Here is a 22,359-nt window from a genome sequence, read left to right as displayed (position 1 = left end):
GGCCTACGTGCTGGCCATCAAAGATATTGCTTTTTATTTATTTTTGAAAAGTAAATTCGGGGACCGTATTGCTTGGGGCATGAAGCTACAATGCCGGCTCTTTTAGACATGGAGAGGAGGCCTTTGGAACTTGGAGCGTGAGCTTGTGACAATGGAATCCGTCGAGATGACTCGTCATCTTTCCTGCAAATGGCATTGCATAAAAGTGCTACATTTAGTATCATATGTATTTTTTCAAACAGTGGTGATGCCACTACAAGGAGGAGAGGAGCATAATTTATTATCACTAATTCAGAAAAGGCGATATTTTTATGGGGATTTTGTATTTCCCCCTCAAAATAAATAGCAATTTTGCATTACTCCTGTACAAATCAATAATTTGTGAAACCCCCTGTCTGTTATCACAGACGTGACTGACCAGTTAACTATGCACGTGTATACCATAAATAAATAATTATTTTTAAACAACCTAATATGACGAAACCTTCCTTCACCATTTGATACCCTCGTCCCCTCTCCATCACCGACTCCATTTGGTTTTTCTGTAAGTGTAATCAAAATAGTGCAGTAAACCACTACCAACTCCTCTTTGATTTTCATTCACTCTCTTACTCTTTCTCTCATACACAGCTAAACATATCCCTGTTTTAAAAATCCTAAATTTCATGTAACCTAACCCTAATTTCAGAACTGATAAGAAATTGCTTGTGGATTTTTGAAATTAAAGTCATGGGTTTAAGTATTTTGTTGTTTTAGATGAAGGGTTTGAAAGATGAAAACGAATCAGACAAAGGATTTCAATAATTTGTAGTTTCAACCTTAAAGATTTTCGTTCTTCACTGCCTCCTCGAAGTTCCAACTCGAATTTTACAGAGAGAATTGATTCTTTGGGGTTGCACCAACTCAAATTGTACAGGGAATTGAGCTAATGTGCTTCAATATTTTCACATACTGTTGCTTCTTCCAGGGTTCCCTAAAATCGTTTCTTCACCAATTGGATTTTTTTTTGTGTACTAACAGGTCAAAATCAAAAGAAAGAAATGAGTTTTTTGGTTTTGTTTTGTTGTTGGGGGTTAGGTTTTTGTATCAGTTTGGGGATTCTTAGGTTTTCTGAACTTATATTAGGGATTTTGTTTTCGTTGTTAAGATGGAAAAGCATCTCTTTATGTTATGAAGAAATGACTGATAAATCATCTTCTTCCAATTGAATTTGTGATCGATTTTGAGAATTTTGAACGTGATTTAGTTAATTGGATCTCGGAATGGCGGTGGTTGTAGTGAAGGAGGAGCTGGTGGGCAGGGGTAAGTATGTTTTCTTAGAAAAATTAATTAATTAATGACACACACGCACTGCACGTGCATAGTTAACTGGCAGTCGCGGCTGTTATAACAGACGGGGGGTTTCACAAATTATTGGTTTGTAGAGGGGGTAATGCAAAATAGTTATTTATTTTGAGGGGAAAACACAAAATCCCCCTGTTTTCATTCTTTTTAAATTTTTGTCTAAAAGTAAGTCCGATTAAATCACTTTTTTGAAATTGAAAAAGTATAATTCGGAAAAATAATTGAACACTAATTTACTTTACCTTTTAAGGGGTTTAGGTCTGGGTAGGACATTTCGAACATTTTTAATCAAAAATGTGCTTAGTGCCTACCCTAATCATCAAATGCAGTGTCTTACCTTCCCTAAAAAGACACTTGATAACCTTGATAAGATCCAGAGCGATTTCTGGTGGCAAAAAAAAGAATAAGAAAAAGTGTTACTACCCTAAGGCGTGGCTAAGTATAACTAAAGACATTCTCCAGGGAGGGTTAGGGATAAGAAACCCTCATAAGCACAATCTTGCTTTAATAACTAAGTTGGCCTGGAGGCTTATCCATAATCAAGATCAGTTGTGGGCTAAAATTCTTAAGCATAAATATTTCAGAGACCAGAACCCGCTTAAGAAAACTATAAAGAATAGGATTTCCTGGATTTGGACTAGTATTCGCAGAGGCCTTGATATTATTAGTTCTAGCCATGTTTGCCGGATTAATGATGGGAAGTCAACTAATGTTTGGTCTGATTTTTGGCTTCCCAATCAGGTTCAGCTTTTATCGCCTATTTATATTGATAGTAATTTGCATGTACATGTTTGTGATTTAATGAATGCTGAAGGGAATTGGAACATGAACATCATCAGTAAATACATAGATTTGTCTTTCCATGGTGCTATTAATTCTGTAACTACTAACATTAATATGCATGATAAAATTAGATGGAAATCTACAACTTCTGGAAATCTCAATACTAAGTCAGTTTACAATTTTCTGACTAACTTGAACTTTGATAAGGATGAAGCAAAGTTTTGGAAACATTTATGGAATCTTAACATGCTGCCTAGAGTTAATATGTTTTGTTGGAAAGTTGTATCCTCTGCTTTAGCTCTGGGAAATAATATGTCTAAATATGTGAAAGATTCGGAACCTTATTGCTTACTATGTGATAATCTTGAATTAGAAAATGAAATGCATTTGTTTGTTCATTGTAATTTTGCAAAGAATGTGTGGGATGCTTTTGAGCTTAATAACGTTTACTGTTATATTGGGAATGCTGGCATCATGAATTGATTTAAATTTTGGATGAATAACAGGTTCCTAACTAGCAAGCATAATCTGATTACTTTCATTATCTGGTCCATCTGGAAGTTTAGGAATCGTGTCAAGTTTGATAACAATTCCCCTAATGTAAACAAGTTAGTTGATAGCATTAGAGCTTCCTACCAAAAGTTCAATTTTTGCAGTGACAGTAAAGCCAGTCAGGTTCATAATAGTACTAAGATGTCTTTAAGAAACAATCCTTTGGACACAAGAAAAGACTATGATTGGTTTATATTATTTGATGCATCCTATTCTGAAGATGATTACACAATGAGATATGCTATATCAATATTGGATAATGCAGGCAATCGGAAGCATTGGTGTGCAGGATGTGGCTGGGCCTCCTGCCCCTTAGAAGCTGAAACAAAAGCTGGAATTGAGGCCATCAGGTGGACGAAGGAACTGAAGCTCCAAAATTGTTGCATGATTAATGACTTCCAAGTTCTAATGAAGATTCTGAAAGGAGATGAAGACCCTGAAGTTCATCTATGGAGGTCTCAAAATAGCATCCTTAGATGCAAATTTTCTCTTGTAAATTATGATTCGGTTTCCTTTATGCATAAAACTAGGAAGTATGTTGATTTTGAAGACAATCTAGCTAAGGAAGTAAGATCTAGGAAGATTAACTACTTCTCTACGGATAATGTGAGCGAAAATGTAAGAAACAATATCCTAGAAAGAGTTAAGCTGGGTTTAACTCCCATCTTGTATATTTTGCAAACTTCAATATTACATAAATAAAAGTCGTCTTCCTATAAAAAAAAAAAAAGATATCCATGCCCTTACTTCTCAACAATTGCACTTGTGTCAGATCATGTATTATGTTTCGATGATTCATAAAAGCTGATGCCCTTACTTCTCAACAATTGCACTTGTGTCAGATCATGTATTATATTTCGATGACTTTTGAAAGCGGACCATGAAAGTACTTTCCAAGTAGGCTCCTACATCATCTATTACCAGAATGATTCAGTAAAAATTTTGGAACCTTTTGCAAGCATTCACTGGGCTGTTACTAGCTAACTTAAAAACTGGTCGAAGAGTTCCTATCACATTTAGGAACTAAAAAGGTTTCTAGTGTTGCTAAAGTTCTGATTTATCTCATTCATTTCTGATCAAGAACTTATTCGAGTTTAGCAACATGGCAAGCATATGAAATTTGGAATTCGCAATTTCCCAACTAGTTGTCGATTGTGATAATATACACCTTAGTATTCCTTTGGGGCTGCAGTGCCGAATAGTTCAAGTATATCTAATCCAGAGAATTAGTATAATTTTTGAATGTAATTCAAGGGCTTATTTACTAGTTGTAATTTCTATTTCATGATCTTAAGTAAATGAGAAAGCTTGAGCCAATATCAAATCAGAGGAAAATGTATGCATTGTAAAACAATTAATTAATCAAATAAAAATATATTAGTAAGAAAAACTTACAAAAAATACAAGTGTCAGTAAAGAAATTAGGGGTGGTTTGTTGCTCCATCTTTTAAACACCTCATAATTTCAAAACTACCTAAAAATTACTTTTAAAGAATATTTAGGCAAAAAGATTATAGCCTTTAAATTTGACTTTAAGCTCATGTTATTGTATTAGCGTATATTGACTTTCTATTTTATTTTCATCGCTAAAGATTATTGTCGATAATTTGTACCACTATTGGAATTTTACTTCCTTGAATCTTGTTGATATTCATGTATTTATTTTCTCGAAAATACAAATCACACTTGTTATATTTTATTCATCAGGTGTAAATATTTATTACAAGATACACATAAATTATCATTCTACGTCGAAATATTTAAAATCCTACAATAAAATGGAATTTATCAGGGAAAAACAAGAGAATATCATACATGATGCATGAATACCAACCATCAGAAAACTTATATATGAACTTTTTTTCGAAAAATACCTACCATTAGATTTCACTTTTCTTCACCGAGGAGATATCTTGATAGCTTTCACAGCAACAAAGTTTTCTGGCATTCTTTTTTTGCTAATCTACAACCAAAAATAAAAGTCGACAATGAATTTTAATTTTATACTACCTCCATTCCAAAAAGATAGTAGTTTACACATAAAACAAGCTTCTTCTTTTTTTATACAAATGGAGTAATATGTATAATGTTTAAGTTCTCGACATATCTTAAGGTCGTTGGAAACTATTTATTTGAGTTCTCGAGATATTCTAATAGCATGTTTGGATATCACTTAAGAAGTTATTTTTTTATTTCTGTAAGCAAAATAGTCAAAAGTTAATTTAAGCACTTAGTTTCAGGATAATTTCTGAAAACATAAAAGTTACTAACTTTATGTGAAGCGAAATGTTTTTACTTCTGATTTTTGGGATCAACTTTTGCATTTGGTATCCAAATACCTTAAACGTCTATTAACAACTATTGTCTAGTATATTTTGAACTTTGTTGGGCTTCTAAAGTATGCAAAACACTTAGACACTGTAAAAATATAAAATTATCTTTCTAAGTATTCTCGTTAGTCTATATTTTGCTCGATATTCAATTATTTTTCTTTTATTACATTCCCAGGTATTGATCAGGAGAAGGTTTTCTCATCGAGATTTTGTTCACCCGATTGGGGTGGTTTAGCCACTCCAAATTACTAAAACCTACCTAAAAAATAATTTATCAAGAGTGTTTATTTGGGAGATATTTTTTTTATAGCCTCCTGAATATTTGATTTTGTAGCGCATGTTATTGTTTTAACATACGACTTACAAGTTTTATCCTTCTTACATCGTTGAAGAGCATGTACAGTTACTGGCTATTGTTTTTATACTGAAAGTCCAGTGAATCATTTCCGTAATCATGTATTTATTTTCTCGACAATATTAATCGCATGTCTTAGTTTTCTTTTATTCATTGTGCGTAAAGGCTTCTTTTTAGAGAAAAGCCTGTAAATTATCTTATTAAATGATGAATATCAACCATCAGAAACTTCATACACAACCTTTTTCATTCAAAAATACCTACCATTAAAGTTTATTTTTCCCCTCAAAGAAATGTATGTTTTGACTGCTTTCATGGCAATGAAGTTTCGAGGCGTTTTTTTACACCAATTAACAACTAAAACTAGAAGTTGACAACCATTTTCAAATTTAAATTATTCTTTATTTATTTTTTTGTAGCAAAATTTTAGTTGTGAATATCACCACCATTTCCATTTTAAAAAGAAATAATTGCCTTATTTTTAAAATCACAAAAAAAAGGACTTCAACTTTTTAAAACGGAAGGGTTAGTAATTACCCGTTGATCCCGGATGGGCTACTAAAATATTCGCAAGGCACTTAAACGCCGACGACAGATAAACTAACCAATTCTGTCTAAGAGAAAGTGACGGAAATCAACTTCACCGGTCTTCGCCCGACTGACTTATCAAAATACAGTTCCGTGCTTCACAAAATAACTCACATCCTACCATTTTAATAAATTCGCACTCCACTGTTACAAGGAACAAAACAAAAACAGAAAGTCAAACTTGAAAAATGAAAAGAAAGAAATTGCTGTTTGTCCGTAGATTTATACTGATTTTTTATTTGTTTTGTAACTGAAGTGTTTTAAGTGGAAAAATTAAGTGTCAGTGGCAACCAAGTTTCAGTTAGTGAGGGGCATTAAGTGGCTTCGGTCAGTTCAGTTCAGTTGGTTCTCAGCAGCAGGTCTGAAACAAAGTTGGATTCCAACTTTGATTCTGATTCTATTTTGGTTCCTTTTTATTTCCGATTAGGATTACAAGTACACCCAATCAGAACGTCGGTCTTCCTGACACACGTTATTAAAAATTATGACGCACTTGATGGTGACTGCTGGTGCTACTGTCGCAAGAGAGTGAGACGATGATAAAAACAAAGAGGAAATCCAGCGGTTCACCCACTTTCACATGGGTGACGAAAATCAAACAAAAAGATAAACACGAGCTCATTCACACGTGACAGACCTTTACGTAAATTGAATATAATAAGATGGGTTTTTTGGTAAATAAGGTGAACTTACAAGTAGGTGGGTGTTTTTCAACCATGGGGCCAAGTCAAATTCACTAAGGGACAAGAGTCATCACGTCACCACTAACTTGTGCAAGTTGCACGTGTGCTACGGACGTCGACGTGGTGAGTTCTCCCACAATCTCACGTCGTCAAGTAACTAAACTTAGGGCTGACATAGCAAGACGATTTAAACCGGGAAACTAGCGATTTAATGCACAACATACTAGAAGATTCGTTTCCTTTGGAGTTATTTCATTATATAATTGCAATTTGGTTTCTAAAATATTCATTGAAATCAAGCCCGAAAAATATTTGAGATTTGAGCAAAATATTTTACCGCCTTTTCACGTTTTGTGGAGGGAATTTTGAGTTTTGATATTAGTTTGAATTTCATGGGATGGTTGGATTAAAAAAACATCTCACTAATTCAGAGAAAGATAATAAAAAACGTTTAGATCGCAGAAGAAAATTAAGAGGCTAGATTGGTTTCCATTCATCTCCCACCTGAGATTGCTTTGGGTGAACTTTTTGCACGGAGGGAAGGGCTTATCCTCGTTTAGTTAACCCTGTTGTTTACCAAAAATAAAATAAAATATAACTTTCTAATTTTCCAATGATGAAGTTTTTTAAAAATAATTTCATATTTTTCCAAACCAAATATGCCTCTGATTAGGAGTCATATTAATTTGACTGTATCTAAGACTGGGTCTTGTGGAGGTTCCCAGCCTCTGGGTGTCATACGAATTGAACAAAGAGACGTATGGCTGCATCTAAGCATAAACTTCGCAAGCCTACCCGCCAAACTATTACATTTTTAAAAAGCATTCAGCTCCAAAGCAAAAAGAGAGAGATAATCTGATGGATACTGTCTGTCTAAATCTATAACTAAAGATTGGCAAATTATAGCAGCACTGAACTTGATATACAATATAAACATGATGGATTCTTCGCCATCAAAATTGTAGCTTTGTTGCCACAATAAATCTCTGACCATACAACTTGAGTTTGGTGCAAGTCTGCCATTACACGACGTACCCAAATTGCTTGACAAGTAGCTGCAGATGCAGCCATATATTTACCTTTTGTTCCAACTTGATATATGCTATAAACAATGCTGAGAACAGCAAGAAGAGTCTAAAAATCCAAGGTTCCAGAAACAATCCTAGGTTCCAGACTATTATCAAACAATAGCCGAAGCCTGTTAAAGAATAAACAAGACAGCAGAGTTCACTTCACCTCCTTAAATCTGTTAGATGTTTTGCCACTTTGTGTTGCTTTGATCGGTTTCTGAGCAACATTTTGGCTTTTCTTGAAGTAACTGTGATGGGAAAGAACATAAAGCAGATCACACATAGATTCAGTCAATAAGGTCCCGTTTAGAGTTGATAAATGATATAAACATGCCGAGAACAGGGAAAATAGTACTTACCTTCGCACTATCTGTCTGGTTGAATTGAGCGGTGGATTTCTTGGCATTCCTCGACTACCTATGGTGGACATAAACATAACTCAGTCAACCAGCTCGCATTTCAAGTTCATATACGCTATAACCACGCCCAGAAGAAAATTTACCTTGATGTCATCATCAGGTTTCAATAAACACATACGCTCCAGTTGTAACAATACACACTTAACAGATTCCAATACTCGCAGGGAGTCAATGTAAATATGTAAATTGTCACCAATCTTTATCTCACTTGAGGCTTCATTTACTTTTTCCTCATAACCCTGTGATGAGCAAAAAGGTAAAGGGAAGATTAGAAATCATCTCAAAAAATTGAGAATCAGATGTACTCTATATTATGTACAGGAAACATATGTTGGATACCTTGAACTGATCTATAACGAGCTTTGGGTTGTCAAATTCTATTTCGTCGCCTTTAAATTCCGGAATCTGAACCTCTTCGCCATATTTTTTAGCTCGTCCCTTTGACAATACTTCTTCCTTACGGTCGGCGAACTCCAGCATATATTTCAAATACACACCCTCCAGTATCTGCCGAAAACAACGAATCATATCTGGAGTGATGGTACGGTGATGATTCTGTAAGGCAAGGTCAAGCTTACAAAGCATCTGTTGTAAGCCCAAATTAAGAAGAGTAAGCAAATCGACAACAAAAAAAAGGAACTTTTTATTATAATAGCAACAGAAACAAAGTAATGAACAGGGGCTGAGTTAAAAACTAATTATACCATAGCTCTTTTTTGGATAGCGTGGAGAAATGTGTACTGCTCTTTGTAGTGATTTTTTTCGGCCTCAGCAGATTTGTATTCCAATTTATCTCGCAGTTCCTAAAAGTAAGATGCACACAAACCACGTAAACAAAACTTACACCTCCTCAGTATCATATCAAACTAGTGTCTAGAATGGAAACAAAACAACACACCTTTAGTATGTTCAAATCGACAGATACGTCGCTCCAGATTTCATCACGCTTGAAAGGATAGCTATTCAGATGAGACACATAATCTGAAATACTAAATTGTTTCCAGTCTTGCTTCAAAAGATCTGTCAATTTATCCCTGAAATTATGAAGAATGTAGCAAATTGATTATAACCAAAGAAAATTTAATGTAATAACATTTAACCCAGAAAATTCCTCCAACAATTAATGATAAATAATTGAAAATCAAGGGTTGTAGCAAGGAAAAAACCCTAGTCACAAAAGATAAGACTAATTCTGGAGAACAACAAGAGATTTACCTCAGATCTACAAGTTGCTCTCGTGCCTCTTTTAATCTCTTTGCACGGGCTGCAGCAGGATCATGATCCCTCCATTCTTTAATCTATGCTCTTCTGGAAGGAAAATCATGAAGCATGAAGCAAATTGATTATAAACAAACAACTAATGAACAAGAACCCTATAATAACATTAAACCCTACAAATACCCAAAAATCTTATGATAAATAATCAAATAATAAAAAGACTAGATGACCGCTGCCACGGTGGGACGGTCGACCGAAAAAATTAACGTAAAACTAAATTTGTACTCACAATTTAGTTCCGCCATAATGCAACAGAGCCGGACTTGTAAATTTGTCCATTCCTTTTTCAGCCAATTACCAAGGAACTAATGCAAACATAGTTGTAACGAAAGACCAAAAATGGCCAAAATTTTGACGAGGTTCAGATGATGCAAAATTTTGACCAAGGACACTTCGAAATCTGCAATTTTCCTCCATCGTAATGTCCCATCTTTTCCATAATATCCCGTCGCAAGTCAGATGTTAAGTAATTGACACTAAAATACCTTCATCACATTCGTATTCTTCACACAGCTTCCACAAGCCTCGCACGAATTGAGTCCAAATCTGTAACTTTCCTAATACTGCAAATAACAAAAATATTATAGGTTAATTAAAATGCCACTGTAAGAACAAATAGGATATGATGGTCGCAGTAACCTCAATATAGGGATCACCCCAGATAGTTTCAGTTCACCGAAAATTGATAGCATAACTAAAAGATCATATAATATCGCCAAGAAATATTTACAGAACGAGTCCCTCACAGATTAATAAGCTATACATAAGCATGGTCTGGCTTAGTTGCTAATGGAATAGTACCAATTGTACTTCCGTAATAAAACTGACACTACTTAAAACCACCCAAACTTAGATATGCATGTTTAATATTGAATAGATACAAATGTGAAAAGCATAGTTCCTTAAGAAGAGAGCGCGAAATGTTGAACAAGAATTCATTCCCTTGGGTGCCTCAAGACGCTTTCACAATTACAAATCGTAAACATGTCTCAGTAAAGAAATGAACCCTTTCCCTATCTGACGGACTATGATACAAAAGGAACACGCATTGGAACCATGAGCCAAAAACCAATTTCTCAGTTACCACTGAACTCATCCAAGAAATAACATATAACTTCTTTTGAAAATATGACTGAAGATCTAACATCACTGCATGAGGATTAAGAGCAAGGAAGCAAAATTTCCATGCATAACTCGTTATCCGGACACACCACACCTATCACGTAAAGGATGATATTTACCTGTACAGCAGATCCCAAATGGAGTTGTCACCAATGCTAGTTGCAACCCACCATCCCCATGTGGCAGGAGCACCTACACCTTCTACTGGACCATCAACCACACTTCCAAGTTCAATTACTGCTCTTCCAGCTCCATTTGGGGACTCATCAACGCCAAAAGATTCAAGTATACTAAAAACGATGCAACCTTAGAATCTCCGACGGCAACAACACAAACCAAATGACTAAATACCCAGTACCACGCGTCCCTGCAATCCAATAACCAAAAATTCATAAGATCAGAGGCTTTTCGCATAAAAAAAAATAATTTCAAACCGATTGAGATACATTTTCAGATTATTTTGTTTTTTTTCAAAATGTTATGCAGCAACAAAGCTAGTTTAGGGATCACATATTTACATAAGCTGTGGTTTATGTCTTTCAAGAGATGAACACATTTGCGATAAAGGAAGTGGGTAAAGATGATCCGATCCACCTTAGATTTGTCAATCATTGTTAGAAAATGACCAAAACCTAGCCAGAAATCAATCCAAGATCAAACCCATTATTCAAGAACTAAAGATAAACTATAAAACAATGAATTTGAGACAGGTAATCCCAAATTTACGAATCACCTAAATTCAGTACCTGAGTACACAAAACAAAAACCCCTAAAACAGAAAATTTAAGCAAACAAACCTGAACAACGATTTCTTCAACAGCATCTCTAACAACTCCTCCTGTTTCAAATTCAAGACCAACAGCTAACTCAATTTCAAGACCAACAGCTAACTCAATTCACAACAGCGGTCATCATCAACACGAATCAAATTCAAAACCCCAATTGCAATTTCAGAACACTAAACTCAAAGTTCTTCCCCAATTCATCACCTTTATTGATTAAATTCGAGAACCCAATAACCTCTGTTCTAACATTCATCTAAACCTCTTCATCTTCTTCATCAACTGAGAACATCACCATCAATTTCTTCTCTGGTTTCTTCTTCCAAATCAAGTGATTCAAACACAAACTCATTCTCCATCTGTGGAAGATCTCTCTTCTTCATCTTCTCGATTTCTCTCTCTGAATGCTCTCGTTTTCTCCATTAACAGCGCCTCCCCTTTTTCTCTCGATTCTAATTCAATTTCAAACCCTAACACTGACCAAAACACTCTCCGTTCATCACATTTAACTGCTGCAACATCCAATTCAGGTAAAACCCATCCTTTCTTTGCGTTCTCGAACTCGAAATAATCTTCTCAAACTTGAACCAAAATCACCAGAAGTTCAGAGAGGAGAAATCGAGAAGAAACCGAGAGGAGGAGGAAGAAGAAGAAAGAAAGGGCAAAAAAGAAGGAATAAAAAGAAACAAATTAAAATTTGGAGGTGGTCGGGTTCGACCTTCTAACCTCTACCTCATTTTTTACCAAACACCCTCAACAATTAACATATTTCCAACCTCCGTGTACTTTTTTCAGTCTGCCAAATTTACGCCATTACCCTTCTGTTTCTGTTGTATTTACGCCAATTTCAGAGGTGATTGAAAATGTGGAAGATTACTTTGGTCCTTTCAATGTCGATTGAATTTTTTTTTTCTTTTTCCAAGAGAAAAGGAACTCGACAAAGTTCCACTTTATTAAATAACCTTGATATAGGGCCGGCATGGTTTAGCAGAGGAGCGGCATTCTAATAAGATATAAAGGGTCATTACATGATCATTCAAGGTGTCCCTTATAAAAGAAATTGGAAATGATAAATTAACCCTCATAATTGATAACCTAGTTTAGTGATGATAATCAAGTTTAATGTTAATGATTAAATTCACTTATATTAACTCAAAATCAAAACAAAATCAGATTTTAGAGTTTAAAAAAAAGGTTTGGAGATGGTAGAGAAGTTTTAACCCAAAGTGAAGGTCAATCTCAATCAATTGAAGAAATTAACCAACAAAGTGAAAACCCAATGCCTGAAAATGACCATGCATACTTCTAAATTAGTCCCAACTAGCTTTTTGTTGCTCAAGTACGTAAAAAGATTCAATTTCTTACATTTTCAGAGCTAATTACGGTTGGCATTTCGCTCGTAACCAACCGTAATTCATAGTTACGGTTCGTAAAAGACGAACTACCAACCGTAACTGGTTAAATTTGGGGGAAAACCCCATTGTAAAACCAGTTACGGTTGGTAACTAAATGCTCGATACCAACTGTAACTGAGTTACGGTTGGTAAATAAAAATGGTTACCAACCGTAACTGAAGAAAATTTTCAGATATAAGAACATACGATTGGTAATTGAACTATTACCAACCGTAACAACATCAAATTCTCCAGTTACGGTTCGTAATAGAGTTAAAATCAACCGTAGCTCACATAAACCCAGAATTTGAATTTTCACCTAAAACCCTAATTTCTGATAGAAATTAAACTTAAATCGAACAAAATAAACTAAACCCTACATGGGTTTTTCATAATATACCTCATATAAGTCATTATACTTGATTAATTTTCGAATCGCTGATTAATCGAAGACGATGAAATTTCCAGTTTTAATGGAGGTTAGAGTTGATGGAGGAGAAGAGAAGATGAAGAAGATGCAAAAAAAAAACTGATTTGATTTTTTCTGATTCATTAGGTTTTAAAAAAATTGATTTGATTTTGGTTGATTTAAGGTGAAAAGGGTAATCTAGTCAATTCACATCCCCTTTAGGTAGGGCTGTCAATGGGTGCCCATTACCCGGTATATCGGGTCCGGTTCCGGGTCCTAAAGTTGGACCCATTAGCTACTTAGGACCCGGCGGGTAATTACCCGATTGGACCCGAATTTAAACGGGTCCAAACGGGTAATACCCGTTGGGTACCCGCGGGTATCGGGTACCCGTTTATTCATTCTTTTATTCATGTTTTTAGCAAAATTACAAGTATTTTTGCTAGTTTTAGCTTTGATATTTTATTCATTTAAATTTTTTCTCTTACATTTAACCTTTATTTAGTACATTAATAAGAAATAATAATAAATTTTTATAAAAATTACTTAAATCCAAGCCAAAAAGAGAAGTATATTAAGTTTTTGAGGTTTTTTAAATAGTTTTATTAAGACCCAATGGGTACCCGGAACCGACGGGTACCCGGGTATTTAAACGGGTCCGGTTCTGGGTCCACAAGTTTAGGAACCGGACCTGGAACCGTTAGGAACCGGACCCGACCATTATAAGTAGGGTCCGGGTCCGGGTCTAGTGATACCCGGGAGGACCCGGACCCGTTGACAACCCTACCTTTAGGACATCTCCTAACCAACTAAAGAGACATTACTATCACAGTAGTGCCCCTCTACTGAATCATGCCGCCCCTATACCAAGGTTGTTATTAAAGGACCTCAAGAATAGAGGTTTGAAAGGATACAAAGAGGTGGAAAATCTGCATTCCACCACATATTTACATTGTCATGCATAACATGTTGGCATAATATATGTGCCAGATTGTTTGCTTTTTTAGGAACAGAAACGAAAATTACATTGACAAAAGATGATATCAAACTCCTGATTTCTAAAATCGTTGATCTAATGCTCCAAGGAATTTGAAAGACTTCTCCAAGCACCGCAGAAGTAACGTTAGCAGCGTCCCCTTCAATAATAATTTCTTTGAAACCAAATCTTAACCCTAATTCCGTTCCCAGTTTACATGCTAAAGATTCTGCTAATAATGAAGAAGTAGAATCAAAAGTACATGTGCCACATCCCAAGAACATTTCATTATGATCTCTTGCAATTGCTCCAACTGCACCATTGTTAGGAATAAAAGCTGCATCATCATTTATCTTAACATAAGGTTAGAAGGAGGAGACCAGTGAGGAGATCGAAAGTCCTGAGAAGTAACATTTGAATCTTCTGAAATCCCATAAAAGTACATATTAAAATCTTGTGTAGCATTCTCAGAATCAGATCTTCAAAGAAAGTCACTTGAGAGAAAACAATGTCGTTTCTCATCTTCCACAAATTCCAGATAATGCACATTTTCATTATAAAAGAGTTATTGATATCGACTTCCATCCAGTCTATTAAAAGCTTTTGAAAATTAAGCATCGGTGAAGGATAAGATATGTTTAAGTTGGCCTTATCAAAAACTGACTTTGCTTTTGGACAATCAAAGAGGAGATGTGCAATTGAATCATCTTCAAGACCACAGAACGAGCAGTTAACATCAATAGAAGAAACAAACCTGACGATATTTGCTTTTACTGCAATGCTACTGTGAAGTACTTTCCGCACAAATATATGAATTTTTAGGTTGAAGCTTGGTGAAGGACCAAAATTTCTTCCATGGGAAAGAACTCAAAGTTGATGAAGAAGGTAAATTGTTTGGCAGGAGATGATAACATGATTTAGTCGAGAATTTCCTTGAAGGAGTACAAGACCAAACTAATGTATCTTTCGATTCAGTTTCCTCACTTAAGTAGATGGATGTGATGAGTTGAACAATATCTGGAGAGAGTAGACTATTCAAGAGGGTGACGTTCCAATACCTTGTATTAGGGATCAACAAGTCAGAAACCTTGTTAATGTTGATCGGTATAGTTTTAGACCTACTGATAAGATGGTCCAAATTTTAATGAGGCCGCTGATCATTCCAAATATGCACCGATTTCCCATCATTGATTTGCCAGAAAATTCTATTTTCCAGGATATGACGAACTTCCAGTAAACTGCTCCAAGTCGCAGAACATATATTAGGTTTTTCAGCTAGCCAAAAAGAGGAATCTTGAAGATACTTTGCGCTCAGAAGTTGTACCCACAAAGCATCATCATTTTCTAAAAACCTCCATACCAGTTTGCAGATTAAAGCAATATTCATCAATTCTATTTTTTTGATCCCCAGACCACCAGATTCTTTTCTTAACTCCATCTTCGACCAATTTATAAAGTGGATCTTTCTTTCCTCGGTTGAGTGACCCCACCAGAAAGATCTTTGAATCTTTTCGATTTCATGAATAACACCTTGAGGCAGCAAACAAAATCCCATAAAATAAACTGGAATAGATGCAATGGTTGATTTAGACAAAACGGTTCTCCCTGCAGAGTTAACAAAGTGAACTCTCCATCCTGGCAGTCTAGAAGTTACCTTGTCCAATAGAAAATCAAAGCAAGATATTCTGTGGTCCGATTCTAAAGGATATATACCTAAATATTTATCCTCCTTTGTCATCTGCCTAACACCCAGATCTTGGATAGTGACTTGCTTCATCCAATCAAGGACTCCTTTACTAAAGTGGATTGAAGATTTATCATAATTGATAAGCTGGCCTGAACTTCCGCATATTCCCTGAGTAACTTCTTCAAGTTATGAACATTGACCCTGGTATTTTCTCCAAAGAAGAATAAATCATCTGCAAACATCAGATGTGATATTGTTGGTGCTCGGCTGTTAATTTTGTATCCCTGATAAAGGCCTTGATGTTCATACTGTTGCATAATCAGTAATAATCCTTGTAAATAGATTATAAAAAGGGTTGGAGATAAAGGACAACCCTGACGAATCCCACGTTCACTATAGAAGTTACCTTTTGGTGAGCAAGTCATGTGCCACATTGACACAAAGTCACCATATATAGAGTCCTCCCTCGCTTCGCTCGGTCGGCCTAATAAAAGACTAATACTGAAGAACAACAATAGACTTACATAAAATCCTTGAGTTCCTGTTGTGCCTTGAGTTCCTCTTCTGACTTTGAACAACAATCAATCATCATTCTTATTCTTCTCTCGCGTTTCTTCTAAGTTTTACTAGAAGGAAGAGGCACGACAGAATAACTCATTTATTTATCTTTATACATATGGGTGGTATAAGGTCTTGGCCCCATATTCTGCGGCCCATACTGGGTTATCACCAGTATCCGGTCCATCTAAATGGTGGGTTTGAAATTGTCATCCACGTTCAATCCATTACCGATGAATGATAAAAGCAGATTTGCGGATTTAAAAAATAAATAAACGAAAATAGACACTCTGAATATAGTCAACTCAGATAAAAATTGTTATTCAAAAATCTCCAGTTTCATGATCACTTCTGTGTTCTGATATGATTAATCCTTTATTTTTTTGACATAATCTTCACATTGTAGGGACATTTTTTCTTTTGAGCCCAGCCGGCAATGAATTTGAAGCTAATTTTTTGGTGACATGTTCCTCATATAAAACTCTACATTCCTACCAAAAATGAAAGTATTCCGAAATACAAAACTTCACCATCCACAAATTTTAATTTCAACCATTAATCTTCAACAACTAATATTCAAAATCGTAGATGATGGCTTTATACATCTTGGAATGCTCTCATTTTTGGTTGGAATGTATAGACTTATAAGAAGAACGTGTCACCAAAAAATTAGCTTTAAATTCATTGTCGGTTGGGCTCAGTAAAAAAATGGCGCTAAAATGTGAAGATTATGTCAATATAACCATGTCAACGGATCCCACCCCTCTTTATTTTTGACTATCCATCTCCTTTTCTTTTTTTTTACTATCTATCTCCTTTTATAATGTTCGGAGCACCACTGTACGAAGGTTTTGTTTAATCCTTTCATGGTTTTGCTTTTAGAAACTTCTCAAATTCTAGAAAATCGGTATTTTTTAATTGATTTTTATCAAATTTTAATCGAGTTTTTAACTCTCTTCTATATATTTCTATCCTTTTCTCTTTGTTTTTCTCTATAGTGGAAGCTTAATTTTTTTTACAGGTTCCCTCTGCTTGATTATGGAGAGTTTTCAACTATAAAACGTGGTATTTTTCTGATATTCTCAAGTTTTGAAGTGTTGCCCCATCGACAAACAGTTTTTCTACCCATGGTGGTCTATACTAGTATGTCACAAGTATATCATCATTGACAGATCAAGGACCGCTCATTTAATCGTGTCGTAGTTCATGATCATCAAACTCAACTCGGTTCAGTATGAAATCAATTCAAAATCCAAATTTCCCGTTTTCCCTTTAGCCAACCTAGCTAGTCAGCACCATTTTTTTACGGAATCAATTACTTATTCTCCAATTCACTGTGTTGATTGGATCCAATCATGCATGTGAAAAATATTTTAATTTTCAAGAGATTATGTTTCGATATTTAAGGAATATAGAATGCCTTAAAATTCTCACAGATATGCTAAAACCCTAATTTCTCTCCATATATCTGTCATGGTTTTTGGACTTTCAATATCAACATATTTTCTGGTACGTTTTCTCTCCGAATTTGCTTAGAAACCATGTCTTTATTCTTTGCAAATAAAATCTCTGGAATTAGTAAGAACATTAAAACTACTAGCATCAATGATCAACCACCAAGACAACCTAGGAAGGCTCTTGGATCAGCAAATGCTCTTAGTTCTGCAGCCGATGATTGGTCTGCCTGCCTCATCTGAAAAATTATGTCTGTTAATTTGATCGCTGTAGTTACAAAAGAGATCAATTTGTTGTGGACATAATATAAAATAAAGGAAATCAGGTATAGGGATAAAAATCTTTATGTTTTTAAGCTAAGAACTGATGAAGAATGTGATGATATCATCAAGAAGTCTCACCGGAATATAAATAAATGTCTTTTAAGTTTGCAAAAGTATACAACAAATTGCGATACCAAATTGGAAATTCACTACACAACAATGGAATGTGAAGTTCATGAAGTTATTGCTAGAACATCATAATGTTTCTACTATATATGAAGCAGATGAGGATTTGGGTAAGAACATAAAAGTCGAGTCAGAATACCATAAACCAGGATGGAGTAACGAGAGATTGTAATTAAAGTGGAAATAGACTAAACAAACCTTTGAAGAGGGGAGGTGAAATACTAATGCTGGAAAAGCAGTACGAATAAGGTATCACTAGGAAAGATACCCACACAACTTATGTTCAGCTTGTTATACAGTTGACCATGATGAAGTAAATTATGCCAGAATGGCTCCTGAATTGAATCAAGATGTAATGACAGACGAAAAATATGCTCTTCACTGTCGGAAGGAAGATGAAGCTAGTCTTAACCACACCACTTAAATGACTAACTCACAAGATGATGGTATCTCAGATTTTAGTAGTAATAAGAGATCTAAAAGTGAAGACCCTGAGCTTATTTTCAATCAGAATGTAAACAACACTCTTTTGATTATTATTGCGTCTCATTTTGACAATGATGATATACTTGTTAACCGCAACTACACAGTATGGATGAATGGAGTTCAAATGAATGGAGATGGAAACTCATCAGATTGCACCTATACTAACTCCCCAAATCAACAAGGAAATCATGCAAGTTTGTTAAAATCTTTTCCTTCACTTTTATTTTGAATTCACATTATCGTAGTCAAGTTCATATTTTACTATTTTCTTTGTTTTCACTAAATTCTTTTAGAATACTTGTTAACTTTAGTTTTTTTGGTTCTTTTCGTTGGCTACATAATTTTAATTTTTGCCTTCATTATAGTTTTTTTTTAACGATGGTGCTGTTTGTAGGTGGTGGTGCCGCCGCTTACATATCATTACATCGTATTCAGGATCGTTGTAACGCATTTAGGATTGTTAGAACGTATTCAGGGTCGTTACACCACATTAAAGATCGTTAGACAACATTCACCCAAAGGGTTCATTACTTTCCCCAGAGGGTTTAACAGAGATTTTAAACTTCTACAACCACCACCGCTTCATCACCACCACCTCAACCAATTAGTTAAATGAGAAGGGTATTTTGGGGAAAGTTAACACCGTTTTATTCAAAAGTATTAAATCAGATGGAAAAAAACCATTTTGTAAACGAATTACAAAAAATATGACCATTCTGTAATCGACCCATTTCATAATCATGTTGTTATCGACCCGATTGGTCGATCGGGAAGTTTAGTTTTGTTATGGAAAAGTGGCTTCACATGTGACATAATGAATACAACTAATAACGTGTTTAATATTGTGATTCAATTTGATCCTAGTAGACCAAATTTTTGTCGACATTAATGTATGGTCGTAAAAGTTATGATAGGAAATAAAAATCAGTGGTCAAGCATCAAAACTATTGGAGAAAATATTTCTCAGCCTTGGTTAGTTCTAGGAGACCTGAATTTTCATCTCACAGACAACTTTGCTAGTACTAGCTCTTCTTGTGATAGTTGGATTAACAATGTAGTAAATGATTGTGGTCTAGAGGATCTAGGTTTTATAGGAAAAGATTACACTTGGAGTAGTAATAATCTATGAACTAGAAGTAGAAGATCTAGGATTGACATGGCTTTAGGAAATGGGATTAGAGTATACCCTGATTCGAAATTGTTGCACCTAAATCATTTAGGCAGTGACCGCTCTCCAATTCTTCTTATAACTAATTACTCTCAGAATAATCACTGAATTCCTTTCAAGTTTTTCTTTACTTGGCTCAATGATTCTTATTCTGTTGAGATATTGCATGGAAAAGATTTAGCTAAGTAGATTTATAAGAGTTGATATGAGCAACAAAAGCTTTGTTGGAAGATTTAGTAAGTAAATGAGCATTCCTATCACTAATAACAACTTCTTCAATAAGTAAATTGTTATGAAGTTCAATACATGTAATAGGAGGATAACAATGGCGCATAAATGTAGCAAAAGGAATATAGTCAGAATTTAAAGCATCCAAACAACAAGCTCTTTGTCATAAATAATCTCACCAGTAGAAACAAGTTGATCAGAAGGATTCGATTTCACTGATAAAAGTGGGAATGGATTTATCACCTTGATTAAGGGAGAGAAGTTTAGTGTTAACCAGAACGGTTTCAAGGAACGAATGGATATGTTTTGTTTGACTTAGAGGTTTCACCTGCAGAGTTGAGGTTAAGAAGGATCCGTAGCTTTTGTTTTTAGGTGGGGAATGAGTTGTAGAGATTATTTTTATATAAAAGTCAAATATATTAACTAGCAAATGTAGTACAAGAGATTTACAGTTTCTTTTTTATCAAAAACATTTGAATTAAGGGAGAATTGGGAATATGCCCCAATAACTAGTGCCATCTTGGGAATATGTCCCAAGATTCCCGTTAATTTTTAGTAATATGCCCCACTGTCAAACTTTTTCATCCATCATAGTTAAAAAGTTAAACTATCACAGTTGACCAGTCAAAATGATTTTAACACATGACACGTGTTTTGAAAAATCCGCAAAATGACAGTTTTTCCCTCATCTTCTACAACCATCATGGCTAATCAGCAGCAACAATTCAATTTCTTCACTGATTTTACTTGACCAAATCTCACCAAAAATCTTAAACTTATGTGCAGCCATTTTCCTATATCTTATTAACTTCGATTTCTGGTTATTATCAGATCCTTAAACACTTTCCATTTCCTCCATCGATCACTTAAAATCAATGGAAACATATTCATATCTTGGCTAATTTGATATCAAAATCTCTAGATTCGTAGCATTAGTTCCTATAAAATCGAATTAGGCAACAACCCAACTTTTCTTAACCATCTCAAACTCTAAATCATCTCTTAATCTTCAACTTGCATTGTTTGTCTTTCTCTTCACATGTATGATCCCACACGTTTGCTAACTTGATTTTTAACTATCATGGATGAAAAAGTTGAACTGTGGGGCATATTACCAAAAACTGGAATCTCGGGGCATATTTCCAAGATGACACCAGATTTTGAGGTATATTCCCGGAATTAATGCTGGATTTCAGGACTTTTTGCAGAAAATTAGTAGACATATGCTGAAGACTTTTTATTCTTGTTTCTGTAGCTATGTAGTCTGCCGCTGAATTGTGCTTGCTTTTGATAAACTTTACCTGAGCTTGAGGGAGGTCTTTCAGAATATTCATGGACAACCCAAAAGAGGTTTTTCCATTATGTTTCATGGATAACCACAATCTTATGCAATGCTCTTGGATATATTCAAAGTGTCCGCGGAAAGGTTGTTCACACATCAGAATGGTGATTGAATCACAACCGGAAAAGCTCAAGTATTTGCAATATCAAGATCCCAACTGTCCATAAGAACCACATACGCTAGATGATACTATGAAGGTTAAAGAAGAACAATAAAAATGTACAACACTCTACAAAAACTTCAAACTTAAAGCCAAATTGAAGAAGAAGTTATTACACTGCAAGCATTGTGGATATGGAGATAACAAATACAAACATTGTGCACAGAGAATCAGTGGATGCTCAAAGCCCGGTTGCAGTACTTTTATACATTTGTGCAATTTTACTGAAGAAGACACATATGGAAGGCATTTATGGAAATGTCCTAGGTGTTTTTTGGTGGAGTGGGCTGATTAAAGTTGAAGGAAAAATCGATTCACTATGGTATTATATTATTTAGTTTGTTGTTTATTTTGTGTTATTATGATTATCTAAACCAAACATGTGGATGTTTTCACATCTGCACCATCTATATCATAAATAAAAACATTCTGCATTGGATTAAACAACTACATCATACATGAGAATAAAGGAAATATATTAGATTAAAACAACTACTACATAGACGTCAATTCTCGTCGGGTGGTGGAATTCCTAGGACAATGTAGGGATCGTATCTGTTGAGCACCCTAAGAATGTTGAAACAAGCTTGGAAGTCGAAAGGACGTCCGCCGTGAGATACTGCCCACATTGCTAGTGTTCTTGGTTCCACTTCATTTACAGCTTCACCGTTGAGTTTATTTTTGTGATTGTGCACTAGTACATCTAGGAATTCCGACATGCCGACTAATTACACTAAA

At 35.0% G+C, this 22,359-nt stretch overlaps 1 protein-coding gene across 1 annotated transcript; it reads right to left on the bottom strand.

Moving 5' to 3' along the window:
- Positions 1-7,382: 7,382 nt before the first annotated feature.
- Positions 7,383-11,692, bottom strand: LOC113311626. The gene is made up of 14 exons (XM_026560439.1): positions 11,605-11,692; positions 11,325-11,413; positions 11,254-11,273; positions 10,647-10,817; positions 10,490-10,554; positions 9,891-9,968; positions 9,511-9,518; positions 9,343-9,425; positions 9,026-9,161; positions 8,832-8,930; positions 8,467-8,712; positions 8,211-8,366; positions 8,068-8,125; positions 7,383-7,956 (listed from the first exon to the last, which is right to left on the bottom strand). The coding sequence occupies exons 1-13, from the start codon at positions 11,690-11,692 to the stop codon at positions 8,075-8,077; spliced, it is 1,290 nt and encodes a 429-aa protein (XP_026416224.1). The 3' UTR covers positions 7,383-7,956; positions 8,068-8,074.
- Between the last annotated feature and the right edge of the window lie 10,667 nt (positions 11,693-22,359).

This window comes from Papaver somniferum, chromosome 9, assembly GCF_003573695.1.
Source record: "Papaver somniferum cultivar HN1 chromosome 9, ASM357369v1, whole genome shotgun sequence".
In the NCBI taxonomy this organism is placed as follows: Eukaryota; Viridiplantae; Streptophyta; class Magnoliopsida; order Ranunculales; family Papaveraceae; genus Papaver; species Papaver somniferum.
This window is presented reverse-complemented; position numbering and strand designations above follow the sequence as displayed.